General features: G+C 36.0%; 1 protein-coding gene across 33 annotated transcripts in view; it reads left to right on the plus strand.

The window, feature by feature from the left end:
• Nucleotides 1-15,360, plus strand: part of MBNL1 (muscleblind like splicing regulator 1) — a 193,568-nt gene that overhangs the window by 76,832 nt on the left and 101,376 nt on the right. For 3 of the 33 annotated variants that reach the window (XM_045583607.1, XM_036445949.2, XM_045583610.1), the window contains exon 1: nt 9,896-10,017. The exons of 26 other annotated variants lie outside the window; for them this stretch is intronic. In XM_045583607.1, coding sequence (XP_045439563.1) covers nt 10,012-10,017 — 6 coding nt within the window. In that variant the 5' untranslated portion in view covers nt 9,896-10,011. Of the gene's footprint in view, nt 1-9,895; nt 10,018-13,035; nt 13,594-15,360 lie in introns of those variants that run through there. 4 more of the 33 variants (XM_036445938.2, XM_045583609.1, XM_045583606.1 and 1 more) reach the window with 3 other exon arrangements.

A 15,360-nucleotide genomic window follows, 5' to 3' on the forward strand; every position in this document is an offset into this window, starting at 1 on the left:
TTAAATTGACCCAATCAAAGATGGCTGGCACCTACTATTGAGATAAGAACATCAGCATATGTGGATGGGCTTTAAGAAGGCTTAAGAGTATATTTTGCATATGCACTAAATAGCTTAAACAGAGCTAACGACTTACATGTGCTCAATAGAGCCCATTTAAGCCAGGATTCTCTTAACTGCTAGGTAGGCAGCAGGTTATGAGAGCCAGATTTAATCACAGGTCACCAGTAGAGTTGTTACATGCCCAAAATTGGGGACACACTAGTTTTAGGTTGCTAGACCTCCAAAAAAATTTGTGTAGAATTGATCTTTTTTGCTTTGCTAATTATGTTTCTTCTCTTGGAATATTATGTTTGCATTCTCTGTGAATAATTGAGTTTATATTTTATTTAAAATTTATCTAGATATATTTTTTCATTGGACATTATTGTTAACTGATAAAGGAACCTTGTAAGGTGATAGGAACAACATATTAATATTAATAACTCTAACTCTTTTATATGCATATAAAAGTTAACCATGATGATTCATTCAACACTATTGTTCAATGAGGAGCCTAAAGAGATTTTTTAAAAGCAATAATATAAATATTAGTAATTTGAATTCACACATATATATGAATATTTTTAACATACAATTAAGATATATGTATCTAGTTCTATGATTGGCTTTCTTGCTCTATTTTTCTGATAAATATCATTCAACATCTTTTATAAGACAGGTATTTGTATGAAGCAAGATATGCAAAAATACCTCCCCTCTCTTTTTGGTTGAAATGCCTATTGCTGACCCCAATCAAACAGTTTCCTTCAACTTCTCTAGATGGAAATAAATCCCTTTGTGTGTTCCCTGAGGGAGGAATAATTTAGCCCAGAAAATCACTTACTAATCACAGTTCATTAATAACATTGAAAGAATACTTTTTTAAAATGTCAACCCTGTCATTTATAGAAAATGTATGTTTCCTTGAGGAATCTCTATGAATTACTTCTTTATCCTCCTTCCCTTTCATACATTACATTCTACTCCTTAGGAATTCATTAATTTCAATTATAAATGAACTGTTAGTTGCATACAGAATCCTATAAACCATAGAGTTAGCAGTTGTACCTTTTCTTTGATTTAGTTGTTATCCTCCTGGTCATCTAATTAACCTGTTACTTTCACTCTTTACTTATAACTTGTTGAAGGCTGTGGGCAGTGACATGCTTGAGCTGGCTCACACAAGATCTCTTCCCAGCTCCATGTTCAGTGACTTCCTGCCTGCAGCTTGAAATTGGCCATGGTAGAAGCAGTTACACTTCTACAAATGCTGGAACTCTGGGTCTTCCTCTTCCCAAATAGCCCTTATTAAACACTTAGCAGTGTCATCTCTAAGTCATTTGACCATATGGAATAGCCATCTAGCATTTTATTTTCAAATATTTTCTTACCAAACTCTTCAAAACACTCAGACATCACTCACTATACCACTTGCCAACTGACTGGCTCAGCAAGTTCCTCCATTGTCTTTATCTGTAAGGTAGGGATAATAATATTATTTACCTCAAGATTGATGTGAGGTTGATAAGAAGTACATTTATCTATGTGTACTATCAAAATGCCTGGTGCACAATGAGTACTCAAATGGTGCCATGTCTTATCTCTTTGTATTCAAATTAATAGATATTAATTGATCTCTTCTTAAGTGCTGAGCATTTTTCTGAGTCCAAATGGGTCATTGATTGAGACCTAATGCCTTTAACACAGAATATAAGCCACAGTCCCCTTTTGCTGTTCCAACCTAACATCCTTTATTCTTTCTGTTTATCTGCTCGGAATATTTTTTCTCCCTTCATGAGTTTTGCAAAATTTTTATATATTTCAATTTAGTTCACACATTATCTCCTTTAGAAGTTTCTCCTCACCTCAGGCCTGGCCATACTGTTGTCTTGCCTCTTTGTTACTGTAATATACCGAATTCATATCTTTGTAACGGTCTTGGCACATGAGTCACAGTTTTACATCTCCCTCCCTCTCTGGATTTGAGAGCATGGCCTGTGACTTACTACTTTTATATTCTTACAATTGAGTGAAATACTTTCTAGACACTAGACCCACTAGAAATATATGTTGAATGGTTGTTGGTCGAAGGAATAGACATGGAATTTGCTCAGAGAGACCTATGACTTAGCTGAAGAGAGATAATATACACACGTGGGACATGAAGGCGAAGAACAAAGCATTTTAATGGTGATGCCTATATTTTTAGATTTTAAAAATATTTATAAGTCATTTCACATATATATGATGTTTTGAATTAGGTAAGGCTGTTATTCCCCCATCACAGATATTTACTGTAAATATACCTCTATGTAATGGAATTTATTCACTCAAAAGATACACATTGAGCATTCCCCCCCCCCCCCCCCCCCTTTGGCCAGCACTGTGCTAGCTGCTGGGGATGTAGATCTAATCTTTCCTTTTTCATAGAATATTCAGTTTGGATTTGTTTTCTACTCATAATGTGATTAAAAAATAAACATGTTTATGAATCTGTAATATTTAGTGCTTTATACTATACATTTGAATTAATAATTTTAGCTACTCTTAGATTCCTTGGCCCTTGTGTCTAAAATAGGATAAGGGGATTTGAAATTAAGTTACTCCTGCTGAACCAAAGCAAATGAAGTATTTCTATATAGGACATTACATGTGACAAACAAGGGTGTTATTACTATTTGGGAAAATAGGAAGGTGGAGTAATGGGGATTCCCCCAAAGACTCAAAGTAAGTGATAGGATTCTGAGCTTATTTTTATAAAAGCAAATATTTGAACTTCATTTGACTTCTGTTTTAGGTATTTGAGGGTGACATTTTATAGATGTCTTTGCCTCTTATAATTAAAATGGTTTTGTTAGGATTTTTAAAGGTGTTCTGAATTTTAGAAAATGTACAATTTCTAAAGCTCTTGGAACATCTTGTATCAATGGCCTCTGTAAATGGGACTAGTTGAGACACTTCTTTCTCTAATGAATGCTGTGACTACACTATGAGGTAATGACCATGATATAATATTGAATTAATAAAAAAATGTGCTATGTAAACCTGAGGTCCTGATTTATATTGTTTGATAGGCATGTGATATTGTGTTGTAAATTTTAGATATAATGATTATTTAAATCATTGTAATTCTAAAAATCTTCTTAGATGTCTTCTCTGGAATCTGGAATAGAAACGATTCTTACTCATCTTCAGCTGCTATTATATAGTTGTTATAATTATTTGAAATTAGGGCTAAGGCAATTTTTTGGCATGTAATTAGAAGTACTTTTTTTTTTTTGTAATTGAAAATCAGAAAGATGGAACCACTGTACATTCTGCTTATAGGTCTATGTCAACAGGTTTTATAATGTTATGGATAACTGCTGGGTAACAAGAGAGTTCTAGAAATGGCATTCTGTTTCTTTGTTAGCACCTTAGTAAGACATTTAAAAAAGGTGGAAAGTATTGACCTTTAATTGTGCTATCTGATAAGTCTGAGGCTTAGACTGCATTTAACTTTTTAAGATTAACAATTGATATTCATATTCTGTCAATTGAAAGAATTTGTTGCATTTTTGACTTGAAGAGAGAGCTTGATCTGTATAGCACAAACACCAAATTAGCTAATCCATAAATGTTGACTGTTTCAATTTGTTGAAAACAGAAGGCTAGCATAAAGGATGTAGTAGTAAAACTCTGAAAGAAAGTCAGTGAAAAGTAAATGTTATGCAACATGAGAAGAATACTGGGGAAAAACTGACAGAATAGAATAACAGGAAGATTAGTCATTTCTGGAAGGAAAAAAAAAGGGTGGAGAGGGGGGGAAGAAATATTTTAAACAGGAAAGTAGATCTGGAAGTGCCATAGAAAAAGACAGATATGAGCTAATTAGAAGTGAAACTGGGCTTTTGAAAAAGGAATAATACTGGATGCATTTAATTACAAAACATAAAATTTGTATTAACAACAAGTTTTACAGAACCCTGTAAAAATAAAAGAACAATGTTTATTCCTTAGCTGAGGTGACTTATCTTAGGCCAGCCAGCAATGCCAAACATACACAAAGAAAATTTATTAAAAAAACAAACAAACTCATGTTCTACATTCATGTGCTGATTAAATAAAAGTATTCTTTGCATCTTAAAATATGTATGCTATTTGGTTTGAAATAATTTTCACTTATGCATTTATTTATCTGACAACTAAAGGAGTAACAATCTCCAACTATTTTAAGAATTTTCATAAATTCTTAAAAATGTAAGTTGTAACTCTCTATAGGTTATATAAATATATATAACAGTCCCTATAAAGAGAAAAGAAAAAGTAAACATTGTGTATGTGTTGGTTAGTGGAATCCTGTTAATACCTGGTTTTTAGCCAAGGTTTTGAGACATTTTTTTTTGGAGCACATCTTGCTGGACACATTTTTCAACATTTCTGAGTGTTCTCATCCATCAAATGGGAACAATAAAATACCTGACTCAATGCCATGTAATCAGAATTTACAGAACTGGTAGATATAGGTATATATCTGATACGGAAATGGCATTTTGTCCTATTAATTTACAATCCTGTACACAGATATGAAAGACAATCACATATGATATATTTCCAACTAATATTCAATACATGGGAAGATGGACAATTTCAGTAAAAGATTGTACTAATGCCTTGATATCTTAAAATGTCATTGGATAGGTTACATATCTACCCATACTTGACAAATATAGGGTGTCTCAAAATAGGTATACACACATTTTGAATAATTATAAAACTGTGTTTATTAAAATACATTTCATTTCCAAAATTGAACTATCTGCTGTTAAAGTGTATACATTTTGGGGGACACCCTGTATAAAACTGTTATTTCTCTTAGTCATTCTGTAGTAACTACAGAAAATAATAAATCACATAACATATATTTAAGTAAAGTAGGTATCCTTAGGGTTATGTAAACACAACCTTAGGACAAAGTCTATTCATTTGGAAAAGAGAAAAAAATGTTTAATTGTAGAAAATGGCTTATGTATATTGAAATAAATACCAAATCAATCTAATTTAGAGACCCAAGACTTCTATTATTGTATGTAACTATTTGGATTATATCATTATGTATCGTTGAATCCATAGAAATGTGATATGCAATCAAGTAAGTGTTTCCTGTTGATTTTATGTTAAATTGCAATACTTTCACAGCTTACATGCACATAACTTGCTGAGATAAATTCTAACTCTAGCACAAAATAAGCAGTTTACATGAACACCAAATTATTGCTAAAAATTTCTCTCTCCCTTCTTTTTCCCCCAGCTCAACTCTTACACACACACACACACACACACACACACACACACACACACACACAAACACTATCCTCCAGGGATTACTGCATAGGAAATGTTTATTTTCTAAACTACAGAAAACAAACGTTATCTCAAACACTGAAAGTTCTTCCTTTTCCTGACTTGGAAACACTAAGTCATATTGAGTTGCTCGTAGATTTTCTTTAGCCAGCATTTAGGTTTATTTAAAGCATAAAGTTGTGAGGACAAAATGACTCAGGAAATTGTAATGCATAATTGGAGCTCTTCCCTTTGAGGTCACCAGTTTATATTTGGCTGACTTGGTATTAGTTAAGGATTGGTTAGAGTTGGTGCATTGTTTGGTTTCTAGGAGAACTGGGGAACTCGCTGCAACCTCACCTGCTTTGACCTAAGTACCACCTAGAGTTAATATTCATTAATATTTTCTTTCCAGTTAAAGCCAAGTTAAAGGAATTAAATAAGAGAGTAGGCCCAGTTAGATTTGGAGAATAAGATATTCATTTATTCATTTAATTTCTGTTGATTGATCTTTCTAAATGTGACGTGCTAAAATGACCAGAAATTTATGTTTCTATGTTTTTATTTTTTAATTATTATTTTTTTAATACTCACCCAAGGATATTTCTTGCATTGACTGAGAGAGGGAGAGAGAGAGAGAGCGAGAGAGAGTGATACATGAATGAGAGAGACACATTGATTGGTTGCTTCCTGCAAGAGCCCTGACCAGAGTGGAGATTCTAGCCTGCAACCTATGTATGTGCCCTTGACCAGGAATTGAACCCTGGACTCTATGGACTGACATTCTAACCCACATGTGTCAAACACAAGGCCCGCGGGCCAAATCCGTCCCGCCAGGCCTTGCAATGTGGCCCGCACCGCACTGTCATCACTGCACTCCGCTGCGTTTCCATCACAATGACAGTTTATGACTGTTCAGTAAACCATTCGGCCCGCGATTTAGGCTGGATTTTAGATTTTGGCCCCTTCTCTGATTGAGTTCGACACCCCTATTCTAACCACTGAGCAAAACCGGCCAGCTGTTTTTCTATATTTTTAATTGCACCATCATTAACATCAACATCAGCAAAAAATAAGAATTGTTACTGTACTAGGTAATTTTGGCAGTCAGTAAAAGAATTTAAATATTGATATATATATATGACTGAATAAATGAGTCATGATCTTCCCAGTGTATCACTTAGTATTGTATTGCCAAGGCCATACAAATCATTTGTTATGACTGTCTCATGTAATAGCCTGTGATGGTCACTTTGTTTTGCTCACCCAAAGGATATCAAATGTGTTTAGAATAACTTTTGTGTTAATTCAGTGTTAACCTTGAAGACAGATGAATCTCATTGTCAGCCATAGAGAAAGCCATTCTTTTGTGGGTACAATGTATAATAGCACTGCTCTAGAATTCTGTAGTGAGGATAATTGTCCAGCAATAGGCAAAGAACTGACATCTTCCTTCTATGGAAACTCTTGATTGTAAAAAGAATAGAAAGTAAATAGTCTGTAATGCATCACCTTAAAATTTCTTCTTGCTAAGTGCCAGCAAATGACTGCCTTTCTTATTACTTGTGGCTAAATTCTACCAGAGACCAGATGCCTTCACCATAACTGTCTTCTTTCTGAAGTTTTCATGGTTTCTTGTGCTAATTTACATTTGGTTAAAGCCACAAAAGGTGAAGCTAACGAAATTAGTCCAGAGAAGTACACTTGCTGTCAAATTAAAGGGATAGATTGGTCTTGGTATTCTTCACTGATTTTTCAGTCTTACACGTGGAACCCTAGGTTTTTAAGAGATCTGGGCTGTCTGAGATGACCCAGAGGGTTTTGTGTGGATTCGAGGACAATCATTTCAGCTGCTGACTATTCAGGAAGTCTCTTGGTCCAGGGTTGGTTCAGTCCCTGTCTCAGGGGACGATCCCTGGATTTCTGAAGTCTCCTCCAAGCCCACAATAATTATCTTGGCCCTGCACATAATTACCGTATTTTTCGGACCATAAGATGCACTTTTTTCCCCCCAGAAGTGGGGGGAAAAAGTCCCTGCGTCTTATGGTCCAAATATAGCCTACACATATACTTTAAAAAAAAAGTTTTTTTACTTGCCCGGCTCTGTGTGGTCTCTGTGTGCTTGCCCGGCTCTAAAATGGTTCTAAATGCTGCTGTTTACTTTACAGGGTTGATTACATGTGTTTATGACTGTGATGTTGGGTTTTAATGCACATAAAATATTTTAGGACACTATTTGTTTCAGAATCTTTTTTTCTTCATTTCCCTTCTCTAAAAACTGGTGCGTCTTATGGTCCGGTGCGTCTTATGGTCCGAAAAATACGGTAATGTCTTTGCCAATGACGGAGTAAGGTACAAGCGTGGCTTCCAGCAACGGTAATCCCCCAAAGCAGAATGACGGACACTGTGATGATAATAAGGTTATGGCTAGTGCCTCTGAAGATATGATACACTTGAAACAAAAGTGAAAATTGAATTTGTCCTTCACTTTTTAAAAATCTGAGTAACACATACAGCGTTTGTGAATCTCCTTTAATTGGTGAGCATCATGCAGAGAAATGGATGTAGAATTGTGTATTATGTAAACTTATGTACTTTATGCATATTACATTTTTGAAAAGAGACAAGAATAGCAGATCCTCCTCCCACTAGGGTCCTGGCCAGACCTGACATTCCTTGTTCCCTCTCTCTATGTGTCTAACACCATCAGCTTCCAAGACAGCAGAGGATTGGCACAGGCTCAAAGCTACAACTCAGGGGCCATCTTCCCTGGGTCTAAAAGGTTGCATTTACCATTTAGTAGTTGTTTCGTAGGTAGTTGTCTGACCTTTGGCAGCTTACCTGCCACTCTATGCCTTGGGTCCCTTAGATGTGACCCTAAATCGGAGGCTGTCTACCTTGTTGGATTGTTGTGGATCTGAAATAAATTAATACATGTAAAGGACTTATTGGAATTTCGGGGCACACATTAAAGACCATATTCATTAGCTATTATGAAATGTAACATTTTCTAATGTCTATGTGTTAAAGGGGAACTTACAATGTACAAATAGATGTGAAACAACATAAATGCTTCCGTTTTAGTGAAACGTTTAAGAGCTCCACTTCTGGAACCGGACCCCCTGGTTTCAAATCACTGGTGAGCTCAGTGACCTTGAACATGTGATAGAACATGACTGAGTCTCAGTTTCCTTATTTGCAAAATGCAGCAGTGATAATATCTGTGGAGATTTGGCCTGCTGGTGTGGCTCAGTGGCTGAGCATTGACCTATGCAGGAGGTCATGGTTCCATTTCCCATCAGGGCACATGCCTGGGAATGCGGGCTAGGTTTGTGCAGGGGGCAACCAATCAATGATTCTCACCATTGAGGTTTCTCTTTTTCCCTCTCCTTTCCTCTCTGAAATCAATAAAAATATATTTAAAACAAAAGATTAAATGAAATAGCACATGTAAAACACTGAGCACAGTGCCTGGCCCTTTATGACTATTCAGTGGGTTTGCTCAGTGGTTAGCTATTGTTCTTATTACTTGGATAATGAAGTGAACATTAATACACAAGAAACAATATTATCCTCAGAATCTCTGTGTGTAAGGTTGCTAATTAGAGTGGTTATTCTCTACTGTGAATATTTTAGAGTTATAATTCTTCTCTTCAAGTACATACTCATTAAACAAATAATCTGTTTTTCGCATATCCTTTGTTAAGCTATTTAGATAAAAAAAAAATCTAGATACTTTTTATAGCTTTAGGATTTTATCTCTGAATGTTAAGCAAAGGGAATGCTGGGTCAATGGCGTTACCTACGTAACTCTGTTGTCCAGCCGTATTCTGACCACCCCTTACGTTGAACAGCAGTGGGAAAAAGAGCAAACTCATCCGTAACATCCGAATGGGAGTAAAATATAGAAGCAGAGAAGTCGTTGCTCCTTCTGTAACCTAGGATCACAAGACCTGACATTTCCCCATCTGTTGGCACTGTGGTAAAGATTATGAAAACTTGAGCGTTTGAAAAAAAAAAAAAAAAAAAAAAAAAAAGATCCTGTGCCAGGAAGGCAGATAGACTATTAGGAAAGAAATGACCAGAATTGCATGAGGCCATTTATTTGCTCTCAACATCCTTGGTAACATCCTTTCTTTCATTAACAGGAAAGTTAGTGCAATCCACTTGCTTGGTAGGAGTGGGGAGGGTGAATGGAAATTTAAATGGATTCATCCAGCCTTCCTAATAATAAAGTAAACCTGCTTGCCATGGGATTAGAACCTTCGCGTTGCACAGCCACTCTGTAGTTCTCTTTTTTGGGAGCAGATTCTAAGCCTGATCACAGGAAAACTTCTGTTTGCCAGCCAACCTGGAAAGGTGCAGGCATACGGGTGACCTCTGTGTAGGTATAGAGGGCACAGAGTGCTTAGCTAGCATCCTGCGAGGAGCTGGGTTTCCATGTTCTGCTCCAGCTTCCGCTGCTGCCGCTGCCGCCACTGCTGCTGGGAAGGAGACGTGGCTGACCTGGCATCTCTACTCTCGGTGCTGCAGCAGCCACTCGGGAAATGTTGTTTAAGGGGAGCCTTCTGGACCCTTTTCATGGCACCCTGGCAAGAAGAAGCCGTGTTTTATCTATTGAAGAGAAAGCGTGGCGTTGGCTAATGGATGCTGGTGAGTGAACAAGGCCCACGGGGAGCCAGTCTGCTGGTATCTTTGGGGTAGGAGCTCTCTCTCCAGGACTGAGATGGCATCCATGGGAAAATGGCCTCTGATACTCTGAACATTGTTTTAAAGAGGAACGTCGTTCTAACACATAACACATAACGCACGTGATCCTGTAGGTGCCCCATACATAAAGTTTATATTCCACCCCACCCACCCCTGGATTTGCTACTTGAAAATATACAAATCCTGAAGTTTGTCAGATACCTCAGTATATGGAGCATAGTTTCTCATGGAATTCCTGTCACTATTTGATCTGTATTCTTGTTTTTCATTTGAGCCATAGTAATTAAAAAAAAAAAAAAAAGACTTCTAGTAATAAAAGCAAGTATTTCTCCATTCAGTGCTACATGAGAACCTCCTTTTTCACAACAGTGTTGAATTATAAGTAAAAAAACCCCCAAACTATTTAATATGCATAATTCTTTCAAGGAGTATTCTTTTTAATTTAAGATAATTGTAAGCAAAATTATAAGATACCATATTAGTCAGATAGTTGCACAGGAGTATCTGGGACATTAGCAATTTATTGCTAATATATTTATGCACCAATATATTGAATAATACTTTACTGGAGCAAGATCCTCTCTTGACCAAGGGAAGGATTTGAATGAGATATTTTAGTTTTTCTCACTTTAAATTTTCTCAAATTTTCTTTCCCCAAAACAGAGGCCATTTTTTAAATAAAGCCTACTATATTTGAAATATATACACACACACATTATATATATATATACATATGCATATATATATATTATGTGTGTGTGTGTGTATATATACATACATATATATGTATCTTCCACCTTATAATTTTTAATGGATATGAATATGGGCCAATTAGTAGCTTACCTATGTCTTTCTTTAAAGGGTTGCAGGATATAGAAATATGAACTTTGCCACAGAGGTTTAGACCAAATTTTTCTAGAATAATTAATCTGTGATGAATAGATATTTCATAAAAAAGGTAGAGTTTTAGGAATTTACAGTAGTATAATAAAGGCTCTGACAAGTCAAACAGGAATTCACCTGTTTAATCTTATTTTAATTTTTAAGACATTTATTTGACCATAACCTACTCTCCCCCCACCATTACCCCAAGATGCAATCTTTTTGAGGAGTGTCTTCTCACATGTGGCACTACCATTCAGCCAATTAATATTCATTGGACACCAACTGTGCTGAAAGGCTGGGTATAGGGATGCAATTGAGCATGTTTATCAAAAATTTATCCTTTTGTGATGCTTAGCAACAGGGAAACACTGCCTTAGATGATCTGACATTACTACTTTAGTAAGACACTGTAGTAGCAATATAATATTTATCTTTAAAAAGCTATTGCCAATTTTTCTATTTCCACGGATAATAATCCTGACATACCATCTAATCTGAAGAGCCTTATAAATGAACTCTACCATTTCACATTGACAGTATGTAATCACTTTCTTGCACATTTTAAAAAAAATGTATTGTCGGAATGGTTTTCATAAGTGGGATTGAGAACATGGGTCAGAAAAACAAACTGTAGTTGATTTTTAATATTTAAAGTCAGACTATTATATTTAAAAAAATCCACTTCCATTTGGTTTTTACCAGAGGGGTTCCCTGAATATTTTCTTATCTAAACCTACCATATTGACAAGATATATTTTAAAAAATTAAGTTTTAGTTGAAATCGATATTTAAACTGAGGCACTGTTTATACAATGAAAGTATTTTTAGAGGGATATTCAGATTTCTTATCTTTTATAAAATACTAGTTGCCTAGTCAATACCAACTATTTTGTAGAATAAGGGTTATTTTATAAAAAACGTTTGACTTACTAGACATAATTGAGTTTGCCTAAGCAAAAGTTGCTTTTATTGTACATGTAATAGCATTACATATATTGAATAAGATAACATTATATATATATATATATATATATATATATATATATATATATATATATATATATGTATCTGAGGTGAGACACAAGATTACTTGAGCTATTTGAAATCAAGGGAAATAGATTATCTATTCCTATTTTAGTTAACTTGGATTACAAAAAAATGTAAGTGAATACTTGAGCTCAAGAATGACATGTGCATAACTATGATACTATCAGGCAGTAGAGTTTCTTCTTATTTAATTATAAAACAAGTATACAATACTGGTTCATTTGCTTCTGGTCTTGAAAAAGTGACAATTACTAAGTGAGTCTGATTGTTTTAATTTTGATACATATAAGGGATTACTAAAGTCTGTCTTTTTATATTTAATTTCTGACTTGATTTTTATCCAGCTCATTAATGCAAAATTGTCTTAGGGTCTGTCTCTTATAGCTGTTTAATATTTAATATTCCCTGGGCTCCTGAAGAGGAGCTCCTGGGGCTGTTGAGCAGTTGAAGAGCTGTGAGTAGTGGTTAGGAAGCTATAAGCATCTCCTTGGAAAATATGACATTGTGTGAAGTCGACATTCAGGAGAGTCTTAGTGAGTAGTTTGTTTGACAAATTTGACAGTGCACTGCAATCTACTACGTTAATCACACTTTTTCTTTCTTTTCCTCTTTTCCCCTTTTTTTCTACCTCTCCCCTTTTCATCTGTGCACACTCTGTATCCACTTGCTCCTTTTCCTCCATATTCTTCTTCTCTCATTGAATTCCTTCCATATTCCTCATCTGATCATAACGGAACGTGATGTATCTGATAAAACGTGCTATCATTTAAAAAGTGATTTTAATTTCTTCTCCATGAAACCTTCCCTCTTTTCATTTTCTCCTCTAATAACTCACAACTTTGCCTTTTCATCTCTGTTTCCTTGTAGATTGCACCCTTTGACACTTAATAGTCGTTCATTTCCTTATCATGATGTACATGTGATGATGGCAGGATTGAGGGATTTTTTTTTTTTTTCTGTAATGTGTTGGATTTTTAACCTAACTGCAGTGGGTCTACTATAATATGTCTTCCTTACTTTTCTTTCTAGAGCTAGAGCTCCATGTCCCCCCTCCCACTGTGTTTTTGGCTGTCGTATGGGGTGCTAGAATGGCCTATCTCCATGTATTTTGTTGCATTTCGCCATCGCTTCTTGTGTTCTGTCGGGGGATTTTTGGTGATTCTTTTCAAGTGCTACCTGAGCTCTGCGCTAGTCGTTCCCCTCCCCTTAGGGTCTCCTGCTGTGTGGCCCTGTCTCCACTTCCTTGGCCCTGTCCATCCACAGAGCCTTGGGTTCCCTGATGGCTGCCTCTGAACCCTTGTGAGGGCCGGAACATTCCTCCCCCTGCTGCTACAATTGAGCCCAGTGCTGGGTACCACGTTGCCTTCTACACTTGCTTTCAGTTGTTAAGGCTTCCCAAGCTTTGGCTGTGGCTCAGTGATCCCGCTGGCAAACCCTGGAGCTTTCCTGGCCTCGACGCTCAGTGGTAGCAGCAGGTGTTGGGATCTCTCCAAGCCCCTAAGACCCCGGGAGCGAGACAATGGCCGTTTGACATAGACCTCAGGAGTTTTCAGAGCACCAGGAGGCCTCTGCAGAAGATATCAGAAGGTAAGATTCTGATTTCTCTAGGAAGCTGTTGAGAAGATAAAATGTGGGGTTGGTATAGACCGAATAGCACTGGATTCTATGGAGCACGTGTTTCTCCTTCACCGTCTGCATTGTATAGTCAGCAAGAGAAATCCCGTGGAGCATTAAAACTCTGAAACATAAAGTAGAAACGGTTTATTTTCCAAAGCCTGTATTCTGTTCACCTCCTTGTTCATGTTTCAAACCAAAAACAGTTGATGATTATATCCTCAAGTTCTTAAACTCCAATTCCTAAACCCATAATTAATTCAAAAGGGGTAGGAAGAGCAGCTCGGATCTTGGTAGAGCTAGGGCGCATTATTGTCCTTTGTCAAAAATTACAGCTTAGCATTCTAAATGTAGCAGTCTCTTCTTGTAGGGCCTTACTCTTAGTTTATTTTTTAAAAAAAGTATTCTCTGCACCTATTTTTTTGAGGGGGGAGGAATAACTTCATCTGGGTGTACCTAACTTGGATGAAGGATGTATGTGGGGCGTTTGTGTGTAATAATTGGTAGAAGACAGATCAGTAGCTTCTGAGGGTGAACAACACAAACCACTTTGTCAGCAGTTTAGGTTTTGTGGCAACACTTATTTATCGATAACCTTTGTTTATTGCCCCGCCTCCATGCATGGGCAGTAGTCTGTGAAATGATATGAAGACACCAATGCTGACATGATATCTTTGGTGACCTTACTATCAAATCATGTCTTCTTTCGCCCCCACTTTGCTGTCAATGGACTTAATCTCATCATTGATTCCCTATAGTTGGAATCAAGGTGATTAGCCACTGTCACACTGAAACTCTTTCCCTTCAGTAAGTAAAAATGTAACCCAGGTTTTAAAGATGAAAAAAAAAAAAAAAAGGATGTTGACTAATAGCTTTACAAAGGGAAAAATAAGGTTTGTCTTAGATAGTGCTATTTTGGATGCTTATTTTTAAAACTAAAAGTGTTCAACAAAGTGTTTTATTTGCACTTGAAAATAAGTAAGTTTTATTCCCTCTAGACTTCAAAGTATAAGGAAATGAAATGTTTTGAAGTCTTTCTAGTGCAGTACATCAGGTAGTAGATTTCATATGTAAAAATAGAAAGGGGAAATTTTAATGTTTTGATTCTTAATATTGGTAATGAATTTGCAGTTTTTAAAGATGTATGTGGTACAATCTCAAGGAGTTTGCATTATTCTCAAGTTGGCCAATGGAATGCATTTGACCTTTTTTATTTACCTAGAATTCTTATACATATGTATACTCACATATATAATGTTGAATGATTTAACTAAATATTAAGATAAAGTGATAGATTGAATTTATGGAAATTTATAAAATTACTTTCAAACTCTAACTTCAAAATATTTTTAATGGAACATAATGAATGTGGTGTCTATAGCATTTAATATTTTATCAGTAGAGTAACTTCACAAAAGCAGGACCCAATACAGTCAAATTTAGAGTTTAGTGATTACTTTTGGGGGCATGCAGAAAAAGGTACATGATTTCAAAAAACAGTGGTGCTATAAATATCTTAGAAATAGAGGACTGATAATTCACAATTTCTGAATAACAGGGCTAAGGCCAGAATCCAAGTCTCTGGATCCTAATTCAGTACCCTTGCCTCTATGCAGTGCTATTTATTGGCATTGCAATACATTGGATGGGCCACCTTGCCAATGTCTGCAGAGCAATGGATGGATTCTAGGAATTAAAGAGATTTTCTTCAGTATCAAATATGCCTAAGCATGGCTGGTA

The sequence above is a fragment of the Pipistrellus kuhlii genome, unplaced genomic scaffold, assembly GCF_014108245.1.
Source record: "Pipistrellus kuhlii isolate mPipKuh1 unplaced genomic scaffold, mPipKuh1.p scaffold_m20_p_2, whole genome shotgun sequence".
Taxonomy (NCBI): domain Eukaryota; kingdom Metazoa; phylum Chordata; class Mammalia; order Chiroptera; family Vespertilionidae; genus Pipistrellus; species Pipistrellus kuhlii.